We start from the raw sequence: 20,180 nt of genomic DNA on the forward strand, positions 1-20,180 counted from the left end.
CGGACAAGGAGTAATTAAGGTTAATGAACACCATTCCAACCAGGAAGAAACAAATGGGTTGTGGACTGTGTAAACACATAAGGTTGTTAACCTATGGTTGACCCTACAGAACGGCTCTGGGTTTTTTAGATAAGACAATGAGTGCATTCTTAGGTTTTCTGTTAATTAGAACTGTCAGCTCAGTGTTGATCGATAATGTTGAGGGGTCAAAAGTTACCTGGGAGTGTGTTAGTTAGTAAGTTAGAATGAACTTTTCACCTCACTTTGTCCCGGTCGAGAGGAGGGGATTCTGTTAAAGCAATGAAATTACGTCATGATTTGTATATAAACTGTTGCTTGTGGTAAAGTGGCAGCGCGCTCCGAGAATAAATTCTGTTACCTATTATTAAAAAGACTGGTCTCCGTCTATTTTATGCAAACAAGCATCTTACCAATTCTCAAAATAGATTAAGGGTTTTCAATTAATGAAAGCACATTGGCATAATTAAATGACAGTAACACTTACCTAGTTATTTACAGATTATCAAATGTTTCTCTCGTGTACCTTTATCAACTATGTGTGTGTTTTCTATACTTGTTTGCTCCTCTCCCTGTAGACTTCACAGACGCTCCCCACCCCTTGGCTGCAACCCTTCTAATTTAGTGAACACTGCACGCACAACGCATTAGGAATTCCTGGTCTCCGGCAGCGTCCCTAGACTTTTTAGGCCCTGACAGAGAAATGGATCACCCCAGAGAACACTGCTGCTTCAGCTGCTCTCTCTTCATCTGACTATGTGCTTTCTCATAGTCCAAGGGCATCTGGTCGTCGCAGTCGTGGCACAGGGATACTAATTTCTCCTAAGTGGATATTTTCCCTTTTCTACCTCACTCACCTGTCCACCTCCTCATTTGAATTCCATGTTGTCACTGTCAATTGTCAACTCAAGCTTAACATTGTCATATATCGCCCACCAGGTGCCCTTAGAGAGTTCCTCAATGAGTTTGACTCCTTGAGAAACTAAATTCCTGACAATAGTTTACAAGTATTCGTACCTGGTGACTTCAACTTCCTGACGTCTGCCTTCAATTAATTTCTTTCTACCTCTTTCTTTCCCCTCCTTAACTGTTTTGACCCTACCCTTTCCCAGTCCCCTCCCACTCACAAGGCAGGAAATACATTTGACCTCAACTTTACTAGAGTGTCGTCGCAATCTTCCCTCTCTCTCCCACAACTCTCTCTCTTTCTTCTATCCTATCATCTTTTCCTTCTGCTAAATCCTTCTCCCTATTGTCTCCTGATTCTGCCTCCTCGACCCTTCTCTCCTCCCTTTCCGCATTCTATGACTCGCACTGTCCCCTCTCCTCCTGCTACGTAGCTGAGTGACTCAATGTGAGCTTCAGAACAGGGCTGTAGGCAGCTGAGTGAAAATGGAGGAAAACTAAACATCCAGAGGATTTATTATCCTTCACTCCCTCCTCTCTTATCTTCTCTTCCTCTGTATCCACTGCCAAAGCCACTTAAAATGTCAAGCTTCTGTCTCCAACCCTAGGAAACTTTATCACCTTCTTCTCCCTCCTTAATCCTCTGACGTCAAAAACAGCAGCTGGGTCTTTTATGGGGGGGGGGGGTAATCCATAAGCAATTTTCAGGCATGTGTGGCTTTTAGATAGTTATTGTTGGCCACCCGTGTGAGTAAATGTCATTCCTGTTCATCATATTAAGTTTGTACACTGCAAAAGTCAATTCCCCTTAAATATATTTGCACTTTACATATATTGATATAACATTTCTAACATTATTATTTAGATATTGTAACAAAGCGGTAACTATCCCAACATTTGAATATGCATAGGCTCTTGAGGAAATCCTACACTTTTGTAAAGCTACAAAAGTGTCAGTGTTCTGCACATTTTTAAGACATGGCATTTAGGGGTGAAGTGAGATACCCAATGGGTTGGACCATACTTTTCTCGTCAATCATTTTGAAAAATGTTTTACTTAAAAACTGGAAATCGAATGATCCTCTATCGTTAAGACAGTGGATGAATCAAATGCATTCTTATTATAATAATGTGGGCTTGAGAATAACTAGAGAAAAACTACTAAAATAGTCAAATTTATAGTACAAGGATGAATAGATGAAAAGTGAGGGAAAAAATGTTATGAAAGAAACAACATGGGTATGAATAGTGGGAACATGTGGGTCTGAGCAAGTAGGATGTCAATGTTTGTTGAAATGTATGTACGTCTGATTTTGTGTTTTTGTCTTTATTCGTCTTTTTTCTTTATGTTGAAGGTTGGTGTTGTGTATTGATATTCTAGTTTTGTCCCTTTAGGGCACCTGTAATCCCCCCTTGCATACCTACGTTGAAATGCTTGGAATGTTCTTCCTGTGGAACAATGCCCACATTAATTTCTACTCCCGTCTCATGTCCTGTCCTTATATTAGTTTAATAAGTAATAGAGTGTGCTGTACAACAAAACTGTCAACGAGGAAGAAACGTCCTCACATTGTGCTCCTTATCTACGGCAGAAAGTCTTGGTTAAATTCGTTCTTTGTTTGTTCGCTGTAAAAAGACGCAAACAAAACGTATAGCTAGCCAGTCGATTGATGCTAGCTAGTTTTTGATGTCACAGCAACAAGACCCTCTAGGGATCGGAAGAGTTTAGCTGCGGGAGAAAGTGAAGTCGGCGTGAGTTAAAAGAGAAAAAAAGGTCTGGGAGTAAGGGACCATCTGAAAAGTGTGAGAAAGAAAAACAAACCAAAAATGTCTGCATTGGTTAGAAATATATGAACATTTGATGAATCTGGGGAACAATGGAGTTCTTACACAGAACATTTTGAGTACTTTGTGTTGGCAAATGGAATTAAAGCAGAAGTCGCTGTGCCAACATTTTAGACTGTTATGGGAGAAAAAAACATTCAATATACTGCGCAGCCTAGTAACGCCTGAAAAACCTGGTGATAAATTATGTGATGAAATTGTGGCTACCTTAAAAGGACATTATTCTCCCAAACCACTGATAATCGCAGAGAGATTCAGGTTTCATAAGAGAAATTGAGAGGAGGGGGAATCAATCTCACAGTTTGTGGCTGTATTGAAAGACTTATCTGAGCACTGTGAATTTGGGCATTTCAATGAGTGACACTAGGTAATAGGTTAGTGTGTGGCATGCGCAGCGAGGCAATTCAGAACCGCCTTTTGACTGAGAGTAACTTAACATTGCAGAGAGCAAAAGTAGTGAGTACGTCACGTTGGTGCAGTTGTCTCACACATCATGCCATCAGGTGAAGAAAGACCAATGGCTTTCGCATTACGGACCTTAAGTAAAGCTGAGAGCAATTATGCACAGATTGTGTTTGGAGATAAGAAATGTAATCAGTTTCTGCTTGGCCGACGATCACACTGCTGACGGACCATAAACCCCTCTCCTCCATCTTTGGTTCCCACATCGGTATTCCGTTGCTTGCAGACAGCCGCATGCAGCGATGGGCATTATTGTTATCTGCTCACCAGTATGATATCAAGTACAGAACGTCTGAGCAGCACTGCAATGCAGAAGGCCTCAAGGCTTCCCTTACCTGTCGCACACACTGAGCACTCCCAGGCTGAAATCTTCTACTTCAAGGAACGTGACAAATGCCCTAGTTACATCTGTCCAAGTGAAAAAGTTCACCCACACTGATCCAGTGATGTCTGATGTGGTGGACATTGTCACTCATGGAAAAGAAGGAGATCTGTCGGACAACCTTACCTATTGAGGAGAAACGAGCTCACAGTTCAGTCTGGATGCTTGCTTTGGGGTTTTCGAGTCATCATACCTCCGCCATTGAGAAGGCAGGTGCTTGAAGAACTCCATTCAGGGCACTGTGGCATGGTGCGAATGAAGGAGATTGCACGCAGCTACTTTTAGTGCCCAGGTCTGGACGCAGCTATCGAAGACAAGGTCAAGTCATGTGATGCATGTCAAAAGATGAGGAACATGCCTCAGCTAGTGCCACTACACCCATGGGACTTCCAAGAAAAGCCTTGGCAGAGAGTCTACATAGACTATGCAGGCCCACTGGAGGATCGTATGTTCTTACTCGTAGTTGACGCACACAGCAAATGGCCTGAGGTCACAGTGATGAAGAGCACCTCAGCGGAGAGAACCATCGAAGAGCTACGGTCAATCTTCAGTCACTTCGGCTTGCCAACGCAACTCGTTAGTGATAATGGCCCCCAATTGGTGTCTGAAGAGTTCTGGTCATTCATGGAAGCAAATGGAATTCAGCACATCAAGTCAGCGCTGTGTCACCCTGCAACAAACGGACCCACTGAAAGGTTTGTCCAAACGATGAAGCAAGCTTTAAAATCCTCACAAGGGAACGGCTCCCTCAATAGGCTCCTAAACACCTTCCTGTTAACCTACAGAAACACTCTCCACGCTACAACCAAAGTGGCACCCGCATCAGCCATGATGAAAAGACAGCTTCGTACGCGATTCAACCTCCTGAGACCACCAAAGACTAAACAGGTTGTACAGACACAACAGAGAGCACAGGTGGAGAGCCCCATATACTACCCACCATTGCGACCTGAACGCTCTCGTTGGCTGGCCCTTGCTTCATACTTGTCGCCAAACCCACTGGCTCCATGTCATCTACAAGACCCTGCTAGGTAAAGTCCCCCCTTATCTCAGCTCGCTGGTCACCATAGCATCTCCCACCTGTAGCACACGCTCCAGCAGGTATATCTCTCTAGTCACCCCCAAAACCAATTATTTCTTTGGCCGCCTCTCCTTCCAGTTCTCTGCTGCCAATGACTGAAACAAACTACAAAAAGCACTGAAACTGGAAACACTTATCTCCCTCACTAGCTTTAAGCACCAACTGTCAGAGCAGCTCACAGATTACTGCACCTGTACATAGCCCACCTATATTTTAGCCCAAACAACTACCTCTTTCCCTACTGTATTTAATTTATTTATTTATTTTGCTCCTTTGCACCCCATTTATTTTTATTTCTACTTTGCACATTCTTCCATTGCAAATCTACCATTCCAGTGTTTTACTTGCTATATTGTATTTACTTTGCCACCATGGCCTTTTTTTGCCTTTACCTCCCTTATCTTCTTGAAACTCCCCATCCTGGATCCGGGATCGTGACTAAAGCCTCAGGCTCATTAGCATAACGCAACGTTAACGATTTCTGAAAATCGCAAATAAAATGAAAATAATGCGCCTGCTCTCAAGCTTAGCCTTTTCTTAACAACACTGTCATCTCAGATTTTCAAAATATGCTTTTGAACCATAGCAATTGACTAATTTGTGTAAGAGTATGCTAAGCTAGCTTAGCATTTTGAGTAGCATTTAGCACGCAACATTTTCACAAAAACCAGATAACCAAATAAATAAAATCATTTACCTTTGAAGAGCTTCGGATGTTTTCAATGAGGAGACTCTCAGTTACATACCAAATGCGCAGTTTTTCCTGAAAGCGTCTGTGTGTAGGAGAAATCGCTCCGTTTTGTACATCACATTTGGCTACCGAAACGAACCGAAAATTCAGTCACCTACAACGTCAAACTTTTTCCGAATTAACTCCATAATATCGACCGAAACATGGCAAACGTTGTTTGGAATCAATCCTCAAGGTGTTTTTTCACCTATCTCCTCATTGATATATCGTTCGTGGAAGCCTGCATTCTTCTATAAATTCCATGGAAAAATACTTGCAGCTGACTTTTGCGCACCAATTTCGGCGCAGGACACCGGGCGGACACCTGGTAAATGTGGTCTCTTATGGTCAATCTTCCAATGATATGCCTACAAATACGTCACAATGCTGCAGACACCTTGGGCAAACGACAGAAAGGGCAGACTTACTCCTCTCGCATTCACAGCCATATAAGGAGACAATGGAAAACAGAGCCTCAAAAATCCTGCTCATTTCCTGGATGCTGTCTCATCTTGGTTTTGCCTGAAGCTCACGTTCTAGGGCACGCACAGAAAATATCTTTGCAGTTCTGGAAACGTCAGAGTGTTTTCTTTCCAAAGCTACCAATTATATGCATAGTCGAGCATCTTTTTGTGACAAAATATCTTGTTTAAAACGGGAACGTTTTTCATCCAAAAATGAAATTGCGCCCCTAGAGTTTCAACAGGTTATCTCACCTCATTTGCTCACATCGTATATAGACTTGTTTATACTGTATTATTGACTGTATGTTTGCTTTGATCCATGTGTAACTCTGTGTCGTTGTATGTGTCGAACTGCTTTGCTTTATCTTGGCCAGGTCGCAATTGTAAATGAGAACTTGTTCTCAACCTGCCTACCTGGTTAAATAAAGGTGAAATAAATAAAAAATAAAAGATGGAGCAAAGCAAAAGATAGAAGCTTCATAGCTGGAGAGAGAGTTCTTGCTTAGAACTACTGCAAAGTTCAAAAGTGGATACTAGCCACAGTGGTTGCACAAACAGGGCCTGTGTCCTACACAGTTCACACACAGGAAAACATAATCTGGAGGAGACACGTGGATCAACTGTTGCCAGGAACCAACCTCAGAGATGACTCCTGTCAAGGGACAAACCAAGATCAGCTACTGCAGCAACCTAAAAATGTGGAAAGTGCTCCAGACTCACCTGAACCAGCCAGAGTGCCTACTCAGGGTACTGTTGTACCCCAGTCTGGGGTACACCATCACCACTCAGACTCAGAGATAATGTGACTGTAGACTCACCTGTACCTCGTCATTACCCTGCAAGAGAAAGACGACCCCCTGACAGGTTGACTATTTAGTTCAGACTAACCTCCGACATTGGGGCAGAACACACCCCAGGGTTAAGTCAGGGAACTGAGGCAGTCAACACTCTTTCCCTAGTTTAGAAAAGGTTATTCTGAAAAGTTTATTTATTTACATTACATTAAGAGAACTTAAGTTAAAAAGAAAACAAACAATAGGCAAAACAGTGAAAATTAACTTATGAGTCGAAGGTAAAGGGGGAGGAATATGTTGTGTATTGATATTCTAGTTTTGTCCCTTCAGGGCACCTGTAATCCCCACCTTGCTTACCTACGTTGAAATGCTTGGAATGTTCTTCCTGTGAAACGCATTAAACAATCCCCACGTTAATTTCTACTCCTGTCTCATGTCCTGTCCTTATATTAGTTGTTGATTAAATAGGGCTGATTTCAAGTTTTCATAACAATCGGAAATCGGTATTTTTGGACACCGATTTGGCCGTTTTTCTTTTACACCTTAATTTAACTAGGCAAGTCAGTTAAGAACACATTCTTATTTTCAATGACGGCCTAGGAACGGTGGGTTAACTGCCTTGTTCAGGGGCAGAACGGCAGATTTTTACCTTGTCAGCTCACGGATTCAATCTTGCAACCTTACGGTTAACTAGTCCAACGCTCTAACCACCTGCCTCTCATTGCATTCCACAAGGAGCCTGCCTGTTACGCGAATGCAGTAGAAACCAAGGTAATTTGCTAGCTAGCATTAAACTGATCTAGTAAAAAACAATCAATCATAATCACTTGTTAACTACACATGGTTGATGACATTACTAGTTTATCTAGCGTGTCCTGCATTGCATATAATCGATGGAACGCAGGGGGATGATTTAACAAAAGCGCATTTGCGAAAAAAGCACAATCGTTGCACGACTGTACCAAACCATAAACACCAATGCCTTTTTTTAAATCAATACACAGAAGTATATATTTTTAAACCGGCATATTTAGCTGAAAGAAATCCAGGTTAGCAGGCAATATTAACAAGGTGAAATTGTGTCACTTCCCTTGAATTCATTGCACGTCAGGGTATATGCAACAGTTTGGGCCGCCTGGCTCATTGTGAACTAATTAGCCAGAATATAACGTAATTATGTCATAACATTGAAGGTTGTACAATGTAACAGGAATATTTACACTTAGGGATGCCACCCGTTAGATAAAATACGGAACGGTTCCGTATTTCACTGAAATATTAAACATTTTGTTTTCGAAATGATAGTTTCTGTATTCGTCCATATTAATGACCAAAGGCTTGTATTTCTGTGTGTTATTATGTTATAATTAAGTCTATGATTTGATATTTGATAGAGCAGTCTGACTGAGCGATGGTAGACAGCAGCAGGCTCGTAAGCATTCATTCAAACAGCACTTTTGTGCGTTTTGCCAGAAGCTCTTCGCAAGCACAGCGCTGTTTTTGACTTCAAGCCTATCAACTCCCGAGATTAGGCTGGTGTAACTGATGTGAAATGGCTAGCTAGTTAGCGGGGTGCGCACTAATAGCGTTTTAAACGTCACTTGCTCTGAGACTTGGAGTGGTTGTTCCCCTTGCTCTGCAAGGGCCACGGCTTTTATGGAGCGATGGGTAACGCTGCTTCGAAGGTGGCTGTTGTCGATGTGTTCCTGGTTCGAGGGGCGAGGAGAGGGACGGAAGCTATAATGTTACACTGGCAATACTAAAGTGCCTATAAGAACATCCAATAGTCAAAGGTACAGTGGGGCAAAAAAGTATTTAGTCAGCCACCAATTGTGCAAGTTCTCCCACTTAAAAAGATGAGAGAGGCCTGTAATTTCCATCATAGGTACACTTCAACTATGACAGACAAAATTAGAAGAAAAAAAATCACATTGTAGGATTTTTAATGAATTTATTTGCAAATTATGGTGGAAAATAAGTATTTGGTCAATAACAAAAGTTTATCTCAATACTCTGTTATATACCCTTTATTGGCAATGACAGAGGTCAAACGTTTTCTGTAAGTCTTCACAAGGTTTTCACACACACTGGTATTTTGGCCCATTCCTCCATGCAGATCTCCTCTAGAGCAGTGATGTTTTGGGGCTGTTGCTGGGCAACACGGACTTTCAACTCCCTCCAAAGATTTTCTATGGGGTTGAGATCTGGAGACTGGCTAGGCCTCTCCAGGACCTTGAAATGCTTCTTACGAAGCCACTCCTTTGTTGCCCGGGCGGTGTGTTTGGGATCATTGTCATGCTGAAAGACCCAGCCACGTTTCATCTTCAATGGCCTTGCTGATGGAAGGAGGTTTTGACTTTCAATTGTTGGCTGACTAAATACTTTTTTGCCCCACTGTATATGAATTACAAATGCTTTAGAGAGAAATAGTCCTATAAATACTATATTAACTACAACCTCTTACCTCTTACCTCATGTTAAAAGGAACCACCAACTTTCATATGTTCTCATGTTCTGAGAAAGGAACTTAAACGTTAGCTTTTTTACATGGCTTATATTGCACTTTTACTTTCTTCTCCAACACCTTGTTTTTGCATTTATTTAAACCAAATTTAACATGTTTCATTATTTATTTGAGGCTAAATAGATTTTTATTGATGTATTATATTAAGTTAAAATAAGTGTTCATAGCCTCCCGAGTGGCGCAGTGGTTAAGGGCGCTGTACTGCAGCGCCAGCTGTGCCATCAGAGACTCTGGGTTCGCGCCCAGGCTCTGTTGTAACTGGCCGCGACCGGGAGGTCTGTGGGGTGACGCACAATTGGCCTAGCGTCGTTAGGGAGGGCTTGGCTGCTAGGAATGTCCTTGTCTCATCACGCACCGTCGACTCCTGTGGTGGGTTGGGCACAGTGCGTGCTAACCAAGGATGCATGGTGTTTCCTCTGACACATTGGTGAGGCTGGCTTCTGGGTTGGATGCGTGCTATGTTAAGAAGCAGTGCAGCTTGGTTGGTTTGTGTATCAGAGGATGCATGACTTTCAACCTTTGTCTCTCCCGAGGCCATACAGGAGTTGTAGCAATGAGACAAGATAGTAGCTACTAAAACAATTGGATACCATGAAAAAGGGGTAAAAAATAACAAGAAAAAAAGAAGTGTTCATTCAGTATTGTTGTAATTGTCATTATTACAAATAAATAAAAGCGGCCGATTAATCGGTATCGGCTTTTTTTTGGTCCTCCAATAATCGGTATCGGTATTGAAAAATCAGAATTGGTCAAACTCTATAAGTAATACAACAAAACTTGGGAATAAAATCCCAACCATACGTCATGTATAGTTTAGTGGATCTATGTTTGTTAAGGTTTCTATTGCATTGTCTATGTTTGTATTTACTGTGTAGGAGTGTAGGAGAGGCCTTTAGAGAGGCCTGGGAGAGACCTGGGACTTGGAGATACCTTTAGCGAGGCCTGGGAGAAGCTTGGGAACAGACTGGAAAACACTGATAATGTGTCTGCTGGGATGTACCAGAGTGCGGTCAGTTTATAGGGTTGAATATGAACTCAAATGTGCTGACAAGGTATTGAATTAGAGATGATCATTTATCCTTTCTCTACCATGTCTAACAGCTCAGGCAGAATCGAGCTAAACTTGTTATGAAAATTATTCTGGATTATGCTTGCCAGGTCAAGCAGTAGTGCATTATTTAATATCTGCAAATCCAGCTGGAATATCAAGATACCACTCACAACAAGACAAAAGTGCACATTAACCAATCACATTGTTGATTGTATGGGCTGCCTTATAGACCCGCAATCGAGATATTTTGGCTTAGCCATAACCAATAGAAACAGTGACAGTGACAGCTTGAGCTTCAAGAAGGGTCAAGAATTCCATTCATTGAGTTCCAACCCCATTCACACTTGCAGGCTCCATGATCACTGTAGCATCAAAGCACAAACACCACAAGAGAGAAATTATAGAAAAATGTAAATTTCACAATTAGTTGTTCTTTAGCTTATAAAAGTTGAGTGAGACACAAAAGTGTCTGATCGGTGGAGTTGGGAGTTGTTTTAATGTTTATCCTGAGAACACCATTGGGGGGGACTAGGAAACTGTAAGGTAGGAAACTGGGTCAGGGGGACAGTGGATAGGATTGGGGGTAGTAGTGGTTTAAGTGGGATAAGTCACATCATCACCAGCATTCTCCAATAACATTCAGGGAATAAATAACCTTATCTTGTCCTCTGTTACACTGTGAGCAGCTACATTTTGTCCATTGTTGGGGTTTCTACCTTACAATGGGATATCCTGAATGAAGTGCTCTCACATTTTGGCAGTGTTACTGGGGAGTCACCGTAGCAACAGCTGAGACCCTGGCTGACAGTGGCACCATGTTTAAATGTAAACCCCCTTTCCCCCTGCCTGCCGTATCACCAAGGAGACAGCCCCCAGGACAGGCTGTGCAGCACCCCCTTGGGAAAATGTTCCCAAACCTTTCATTCCTGCAAGGAGGGGAGGGTGTACTCCCAAAGCCTATTTTTACAGTGCAGTTCCTGCATGGAATGATCTATCATCCAATATTGTCTCACCACATGCACAGATGTAAGATCTAATGTCTACTGGATTCTTCAGTGCTAGTTACAGTAAAGACCCCACGTTTGCAAGATATTTAATTTGTGTTGATAAGATCTCAGCATGACATTGATTGAGAAGCTGAGCACAAGAGAAAAAAGATGATATTGAAGTGTAACCTCAGTTTCCCTTAATCAAATTATCTGTATGGCAGTTCTCAAAGATCCAACCTCCTCACACTGGATATTTCATTTTTTTTCTTGGGGCGACAGGGTAGCCTAGTGGTTAGAGCGTTGGACTAGTAACCAGAAGGTTGTGAGTTCAAACCCCCGAGCTAACAAGGTACAAATCTGTCGTTCTGCCCTTGAACAGGCAGTTAACCCACTGTTCCCAGGCCGTCATTGAAAATAAGAATTTGTTCTTAACTGACTTGCCTGGTTAAATAATGGTAAAATTTAAAAAAAAAAAAAACTTTCCAAGATGGCGTAGCAGTCGGGCATCTGTTTTGTTTGTATTGTCCTGTCCCATGTATATATCGTTTTCTTCGTATATATTTCGTACATATGTTTTATATTTTTTATCTCAATTTCCATCTAGGGATTTAACATACTCTCCTGCAACCCGCATCACCCAATGTGGTATAGATCTGCTATTTTTTATACTTTAGAACAGAAACCCCCATCATTAGCCAGCCAGCTAATTAGCTACTAGCTAGTAGTCAGTTAGCCACTACTAGCGGTCATCACCATTAACTCGGACATCAGTCAGCCTCAGCCCGGCCAATTCCTGCCAGTCTGCACAGCGCGATATCAACACAGAGCATATCGGACCGCTTTTTCTTTACCACATCTCCAGATTCCTACCGCAAGCTCTGAACCTTTACTCTGGATCATAGCAGCTAGCTAGCTGCTACCCGAGTGGCTACTCCTCGCTAACATCTCTGTCCCAAAGCAAGCACCAGTTAGCCTGGAGCTAGCCTTGAGCTCTGCCCATCTCCCGGCTAGCCGAAGAGATCCATCAGACAATTACTGGGTTTCAATACCTCTTTTGCCGATTGGCTTAGACCCTTTGCTGCCAACACGGAGCGATCCATCACGACTGGTCTACCGACGTAATCACACAAGGGGGTTTCAACAGGCACTTCCGTTGCGACGTCCCCCTGAGACACATCTGCCTCAGGGGGACTGCACGCTGTCCATGGCGCTGTGGAGTCTGGAAAGACAGTCATCGTGATGCCGGACTGTCCCTACGATGGTTGATAGCTCGGTCTTTCCTGCTGTCTCCATTTATGAGGTCAGTTATTCTGTCATGATGTCTAATGATTGGAGACAGGTGGCAGGAATACGTAATAGGGGGTTTTATTGACTCCACCCAAACAAAAGAGCGAGGTGTAAACCTCTAAATAATACACAGGATGAGACCCGTAAAACAAGTTCACAATAACACGTAGCATGGAAGCCGATACAACAGCACAGGTACTCATAGGACCACCAGACATGGTAACAATAACCGACAAGGACACTGGGGAACAGAGGGCACATATATAACACACTAATCAGGGTGAATGGGAACCAGGTGTCCGGGGTTGGTGCTAATGACAGTCTGAGGTTGGTGGTAATGAATCTAGTTCATTGACGCCTAGAAGGCCGGTGATGTAGACCTCCGGAGCTGGTGCACGGAATGAGCAGCAGAACTGGGGGGATCCGTGAAAATTGGAAAACTCTAAACAAACAACAACATGAAGAGTTATCTATCCACTAGTGGATAAACCACTTCTCCAATCTTTTTGGCTCTATAACAAAGAACAAAGAACAAAAACATATACATGTTCAAATACATCTTCATCATTCCCATAAAGAAAAGATGGCGATATACAGGCGCAGATCCGGGTGCCTTGTGAAAATTCACTGGCAAGTGGATAACACGCCTCGACCATCCGTTTTATTGGCCAACGTGCAGCCCAGTAATGGAAACAGTCCAGTACATCACTATACTAGGCGGTGTCAGAAGAAGCCCCAAATAATTGTCAAAGACTCCAGTCACCCAAATCATAGACTGTTCTCTCTGCTACCACACGGCAAGCTGTACCAGAGCGTTGTCTAGGTCCAAAAGGCTCCTTAACAGCATCTACCCCCAAGCCATCAGACTGCTGAACAATTAATCACATGGCCACTCAGACTATTTGCATTGATTCCCCCCCCCACACACACACACACACACAGCTACTCACTGTTTATTATCTATGCATAGTCACTTTACCCCTACCTACATGTACAAATTACCTTAATCATGGAAAGAGCGGGTGTTCCTAATGTTTTGTACACACACTCAGTGTATATCTCCACCAGAGAAAACTCAGTGCACCAAAAATTGAAATATTTTCTACAAAATAACAGAAACCAGGACTGTAGCTTTTACATTTCATTACATCACAGAGGTATCCCTAAATCTTTGTAATTGTTACTTCTAGAAGATTTGTTCAATGTCTCAATGTGTTAAAAAAAGTAGTAGGAGACCTCTAGGGATTTCCTCAGTCCAGGAGACAGCTCTCCCCAATAACTTCTGAGGAATGATGATCCACAGATGAACACACACACACACACACACACATACTGTAATGGATTCTGATCGACCATCTCCCTTGCCTTTATTTCAGGCTGAAGATAAAACGGAGGAAACATCAAAGCAAGACTAGCAGCATGGAAACAAAAGAAAAAGAACCAGCCCCTTACTTCTGTCTTCCCTTCAAGGAAATCCATTCAACCTTACTTTGTTCAAAACATGACATTGTATTTGTATTATTAGGTCTACACTACAGTGAACTATACTGTATAAAGTTCATAACAGTTGCAGTAAACAAATTTATATTGAATAACAATAAAATTACATGTGAGGAATAGGCTATAATGTAAGGCAGGGTGTCAATTGGGTAGCTCAACACCAACAATTTAAAATAGGCTACTAAAATCATTCCGATCCCGATTAAAAGGGAAATGCATTTTAGCAGTATGAATGGCTGACTTAGGGCCATGCGGACACCTGGGAGCGGGAGGGAAGACTGTTTGTATGGCTGGCTTTATGGAGAGATCATCAACTTTTTCTCAAAACAGTGCAGAGGTAAAGATGGCTGGCTGTAGTAGATGGCTTTGGTAACTGCTGTTTGACTTGATGTGAAACTAAACTAGAGTTTTAATCTCAGTGCTGAGCTAATACGTACCATCCAATTATTGTATGATCTGTATGTAGAATGTTAAGTCCCCTATTGACTGAGGGTCATTTCCATGTAACAGGACCCATGAGGACCAACGTGAAGTTCCTAGGAGCATGTAAAATCTGGTGTCAAATGAAAACTAAGTGTCTATATTTTTGAGAAATTAAGGCATATATACATTTTTCAACCGTGTTCTATCCTAAATATTAGGAATAAGCAAGGCTTTGATTTCTGATGAAACAGATGGAAAAGGGGTCGTAGAAAACGTATTAAAAGGTATTAGAAATACATCAAAACACAATCATTTAGAAGTAAAGACCCCCGCCAACTAAAATCAACACTTATATTTAGTTTTGGAGAAATTATTTGCCTTGTGTAAGTTTAAGAAATATTGCCCTGTGCCTTGAAATTCCATTTCCAAAAACCCACATATCTTTAAGATATTTTCTCATTTCTCTCCCTCAAGAGGAGGGAGCGTTGAGGAAGCTACTCTGAAAATACAGAATAGTTTACCAATTTACCAATCTACCAATTACTTCACACTAGAAGAAGTTAAGCTATACAAAAGGTACCCATGAGAAACATATAGTTACTTTGAAAAAGTAGTTTACTACTTCGTAAAAAAATATCATATATAAATCTGAAATGTCATAGACTACAAATTGCAAGAACAGATCACTTCGTTAACAGAATGTGTCATTTAGCATATAAAACACAAAAACTGTTTCAAGTAAGAATTAGGTAGGTCTGATGCTGGAAAAGAAAGGAAATTATTGTCTACTTCACCCATATTTGAATTTTTGCAACAACAAAAAAACATTTAGTTCAACTACCACTAAGATACTGTAAAATGTTGGTAAATTACTAGTTGAACTACATGTAGTTCACTACTGCTCAACACTGGGAGGGAGGAAATTAAAGAAAAAACAGAATGAACAAGTTAAGTTAGACCTACCAATTAGTTACAGTGTTTTTACTGATATCTATTTGGTTATGAACTACTAAGTGACTAAACCTCGAAATTCTGTTCCGAAATTGGTAACGTAGCTTCCGAAAAATCAGTGACGGAATTACGGCAATTTGATTGGCTACAATGGAAAATCATAGTAGTCACAAACCACAGTTGGTTCACCTGCTACAGTTCTCCCTGACACTGGCATACTGTTACATTCAACTCATAACTGTTTTCTTTCTCTTTCTGTTGTATGATGGTCAAAGCAAGTGTGAAAACAGTCTGGACAACCCTTCCCTCTCTCTCTTCCTCTATCCCCAGTTAATGTCACCTCTCCCTGCTCTTACTGACACCTACTCATAAGCCCCCTCTCTTTTCATTTACAGTAACCAGCATCCTTACCCATTGAGTACAGACTGACACCGGATGTCCATGGATGTTGAAAAGTAGTCCTCAGATGTCATTTTTGTATTTTGGTATGGTCCCGGCCTTGATCTGGCCCAAACTTAGAGGTCCATGATTGGTTCAGATTTGGTCCGGAAATCTGAACCAATAATAGACGTCTATGGTTGTCACAAGTGTGGAGAGCTCAGTACAGTACAGTAAAGTAGAGTACAGTAAAGTAAAAAAGTGTTAAGCAGAGTAAAGTTCAGTACCATATTGTACTGTACAATAGAGTAGAATAGAGTACAGTTCAGTAGAGCACACTAGAATTGAGTACACTATAATGTACTGTACTGAACTATACTGTACTCTACCATACTGAACTATACTCTACTGAACTATACTCAACTGTTCTGTGTTGTGCTGTGCTGTGCTGTGCTGTACTGTAAAGTATTCCACTGTACTCTACTATGATGTACTTTGATGATAAAACTTGTGAAACATAGACATCTATGATTGGTTCAGATTTGGTCCAGGATGGACCAACCAAATTTGGTCTTGTTTGGGTGTGGAGCTCATTAAAATAATAGCCAGTGTGTAGAATAATACTGAGATATGCAAAGGAGGAAATTGCATATTTATACCGTTGTGTAACTATTTAGGACACATCACCATGAAGTGAATGACACTCATATCCATAAATATGCATTTCTGTGTAGTACAGATCAGGGAGTCATGATGAAATTCCATAAACGTAATTCTGTTACTGGGTGTGAATCCACTTCACTTAATGTAGTTCAAAAATCAAAATAAATGTTTTCAAAGTCAAGGTCTCATGTCATAGCTAGTCTCGTGGTGCCATACCTTTAAAAGCCTGGTTCTTGACAAGACTATGTCATATACAGTTGAAGTCGGAAGTTTACATTTACCTTAGCCAAATACATTTAAACTCAGTTTACCACAATTCCTGACATTTAATCCTAGTAACATTTCCCTGTCTTAGGTCAGTTAGGATCACCACTTTATTTTAAGAATGTGAAATGTCAGAATAATAGTAGAGAGAATGATTTATTTCAGCTTTTATTTCTTTCATCACATCTCCAGTGGGTCAGACGTTTACACACACTCAATTAGTATTTAGTAGCATTGTCTTTAAATTGGTTAACTTGGGTCAAACGTTCCGGGTAGCCTTCCACAAGCTTCCCACAATAAGTTGGGTTAATTTTGGCACATTCCTCCTGACAAAGCTGGTGTAACTGAGTCAGGTTTGTAGGCCTCCTTGCTCACGCGCGCTTTTTCAGTTCTGCCTACAAATGTTCTATTTAGTTTTTTTTAATGTTCACTACAAATGTTAAAAGTAGTCCTTGGGCATAGAGTTTTATAGTTTGTTATGCTTTCAAATCAATGGTTTTTGTTTGGCATATCGTGGAATTGCCCTCAGGTAAATTATTCTCACAATAACATAGACCTCTATTGTAAGTATTGATTTTGTTGACAAATTCATATATAACTTGATAGTGATGGGATTATCACCTCTGCATTCATTTGAATTGTTACAGCTGGATTGTAACTTGTTAAATCTAGATTGTAACAGTTACAGCTTCATTGTAACTCTGACGGATTAATTACTCAATAAAAACGATGAGTATAAACATTGGAAATACAATGCTGCTCAAAGCCTATAAAATCAAGTTTTCGAGAGGTTGTTGATCACTTTTCAAACTTCCAGCGCTCATGGTGAATAATAACAATACCAGTAGGCTATTTGTCTGTGATAAACCATTTCATTTTTTGCCATGTTTTGATCAGTCACAAAAACATCGATAAGGTCCTGTAGAGCATCCAGTCACTTCGTCGGACGACGAAACTATCGATATTTGCATCAAGTCAAATGGCATATGGTAATAAAATGTGTCAGAAAACAAATGATTCACACAATAGATTCAGACGGTGACTATCGCGGGACCTGCGGGATGCAGGCACTTGTGCGCTTTTCTTCACATGAGACAATTTCACCACTTGATATTCTCTGCTGATGGCATATTATTGTCTGAATATAGTAAGTGACTGACCTGAATTGTGCAGGTATATTCCGTATCATCCAGGAGTCTGACGGTGCAGTCGTATTCTCTATCCAGATTCCGGATACTGCCACTCATTATTCGGCTCAACATCTTTTCACAGAATTGCTGGTCTGCGTCTAGGACCAGAGCAATAATCTGAACACAGCATAGAAGTAGGCTAATGTCACATTGAATGACTACATTTTCCGATCAACCAGACGAGCAGCAGCTGAAGATCGTAATGCCAAGACACAGAGCATTGTCTATCCCATGAAGTGAACACAACACAGACACTAGCCACAGTGCGGAATCATTGAAAGGATGCCCGCATCCAGATCCAGCAGCAATTCACCCTTGTGTACCCGTAATCGAAAGATGGGTGACCATTCACCACTCACTGCTTGCAATTTGAGCTAGAGGGCGGATCCCTTAGAGGAGACTGACGTCAATGAGAACCAACGGGGAGAGATTTCTACAAAATGGGAAATATAGCCCTTAGTGTAAACGGAATATTTATTTTCATCCTTTCATTTTCTTAAACCACCAATTGGCACAAGACGGTAAATATTTGGGATTTTCAGTCTTCTATGAAACCCATGTTTATAAATGTTTACGACAAGCAAGGCCTCTTCAATGCGTGAAGAGCAAATGGATGAGGGATTGTCTGAAGTTTCAGTCTCTATCTGACAAAATGTTAAAAACTTGTGTTTTAAATGCATGACGAAAAAGTCGTCAAGAGAGCATCATGCTATTCAATGGCCTATAGGCATGATGCATCTATAGCCTATAGGCCACAGTCATAGATCACAATAAAGCAGTTGAGTAGACTTGATAGACAATGGTTGTCGGCAACAATAATGGTGTACTGCACATTCACAATGGCAATATTTTCTTTCCCAATTGCAGTGACGAGTTAACCTATAGTCAGAGCAGTCATGAAACCTTCATATAGGCGACGGTATGTGCATGAATCTATATAAAACAATTTTAAAAATTAATAAATAATAATAAATAACAAGACAATAAACGGGGCTGCAGGGGGCTCTTCTCATAATTAGGCCCAATAGGTTAGCCGGACAGGTATGAAGACAGGTTTTTATGTAGCCTACCATTCCGAATATGATAGCTTCATTCAATATTACTTGAATGACATACATTTAAAAATATGGCTTTTCACACAGTCACAGGACAACAGCACAGCAACACAATATATCGACGAGACGCTTTCACCCCCTAGTGGACATATAACACAATTCTTATATGAATAACACTCCAGCCGATTTGGTAGCTTCGCTGTGTTCGGAGTATTGGTTCGACAACGCAATGACTGAACAAGGATAATGTATCATACAAGTTGGAGCTTCTTAAATATGTCAAATAATAATCATAAGGATAAAAATTTACCCTTATGCCGTGACATTGTGTTTGCAATGCCGTGACCCGGATTCGAACCGGGGTTGCTGCGGCCACAACGCAGAGTACTAACCACTATACGATCACGGCGAGCTACCAGGGCTTATACTCATGGTGACATATTGGGCTTATAACATATCCAGCGGTGACTTATTCAACTGCAGAAAGCTATTTTAATTGATAAATATGTGGCTAGATAACGTATTCTTGATCAGGTTGAACCTTTCTGTATTCTATATTCATTACAAATTCCGAATGGTATGTTTAGTAAACTATTCAGATATACTGAATCTGAAGTAGCTTAGAACTAGCCTAGCCAAGGTTGGATGCTGACGCCTATACTTAAACAGTAGCTTCGTAGCTATCTTTATTTTTGCATGGGAAATTTCAATTAGAATTGGAAATGTTCAATGTAATTAGCTAGCTAATATCCTCTGGTTCTTTATCTGCTCATCATGCTTGCTTATGTTTATGTTAGCCTTATTTGTATTCTGATGTGTTGTTTTTTCTTTCAATCAATGGAATTGTAGACTTCTTAAAATGTTAAATAGGCTATACAGTGGCTTGCGAAAGTATACATCCCATGGCATTTTTCCTATTTTGTTGCCTTACAACCTGGAATTAAATGTATCATTAGATTTACACAACATGCCGACCACTTTGAAGATTCAAATATTTTTTATTATGAAACAAACAAGAAATTAAACAAACAAACTGAAAGCGTGCATAACTATTTCATTTACAAACTATGACACTTTGGGGGACCGGGAGTTTTTGGCTGTCTTCAAGGCTTTGAAACAAACAAACTGAAAGGGGGCTAAACACCCTTTTCTCATCTGGACGGACCACCAATCTGGACTACATCTGCAAGTCTCTATAGACTGAACCCTAGCCACTGGGCAAT

General features: G+C 41.0%; 1 protein-coding gene and 1 non-coding gene across 3 annotated transcripts in view; both read right to left on the reverse strand.

Moving 5' to 3' along the window:
* The window catches only part of LOC135524377 (FERM domain-containing protein 5), a 110,365-nt gene extending 92,127 nt beyond the window's left edge, over positions 1-18,238 (reverse strand). For both annotated transcript variants that reach the window (XM_064951846.1, XM_064951845.1), the window contains exon 1: positions 17,873-18,238. In XM_064951846.1, the coding sequence (XP_064807918.1) occupies positions 17,873-17,974 (102 nt within the window). In that variant the 5' untranslated portion in view covers positions 17,975-18,238. The remainder of the gene's footprint in view (positions 1-17,872) is intronic.
* Positions 18,239-19,294: 1,056 nt separating this feature from the next.
* Positions 19,295-19,366, reverse strand: trnah-gug (transfer RNA histidin (anticodon GUG)). The gene has a single exon. It is a non-coding gene; the product is annotated as a tRNA-His (tRNA).
* Positions 19,367-20,180: the final 814 nt, after the last annotated feature.

Source organism: Oncorhynchus masou, chromosome 31 (genome assembly GCF_036934945.1).
Source record: "Oncorhynchus masou masou isolate Uvic2021 chromosome 31, UVic_Omas_1.1, whole genome shotgun sequence".
Taxonomy (NCBI): Eukaryota; Metazoa; Chordata; class Actinopteri; order Salmoniformes; family Salmonidae; genus Oncorhynchus; species Oncorhynchus masou.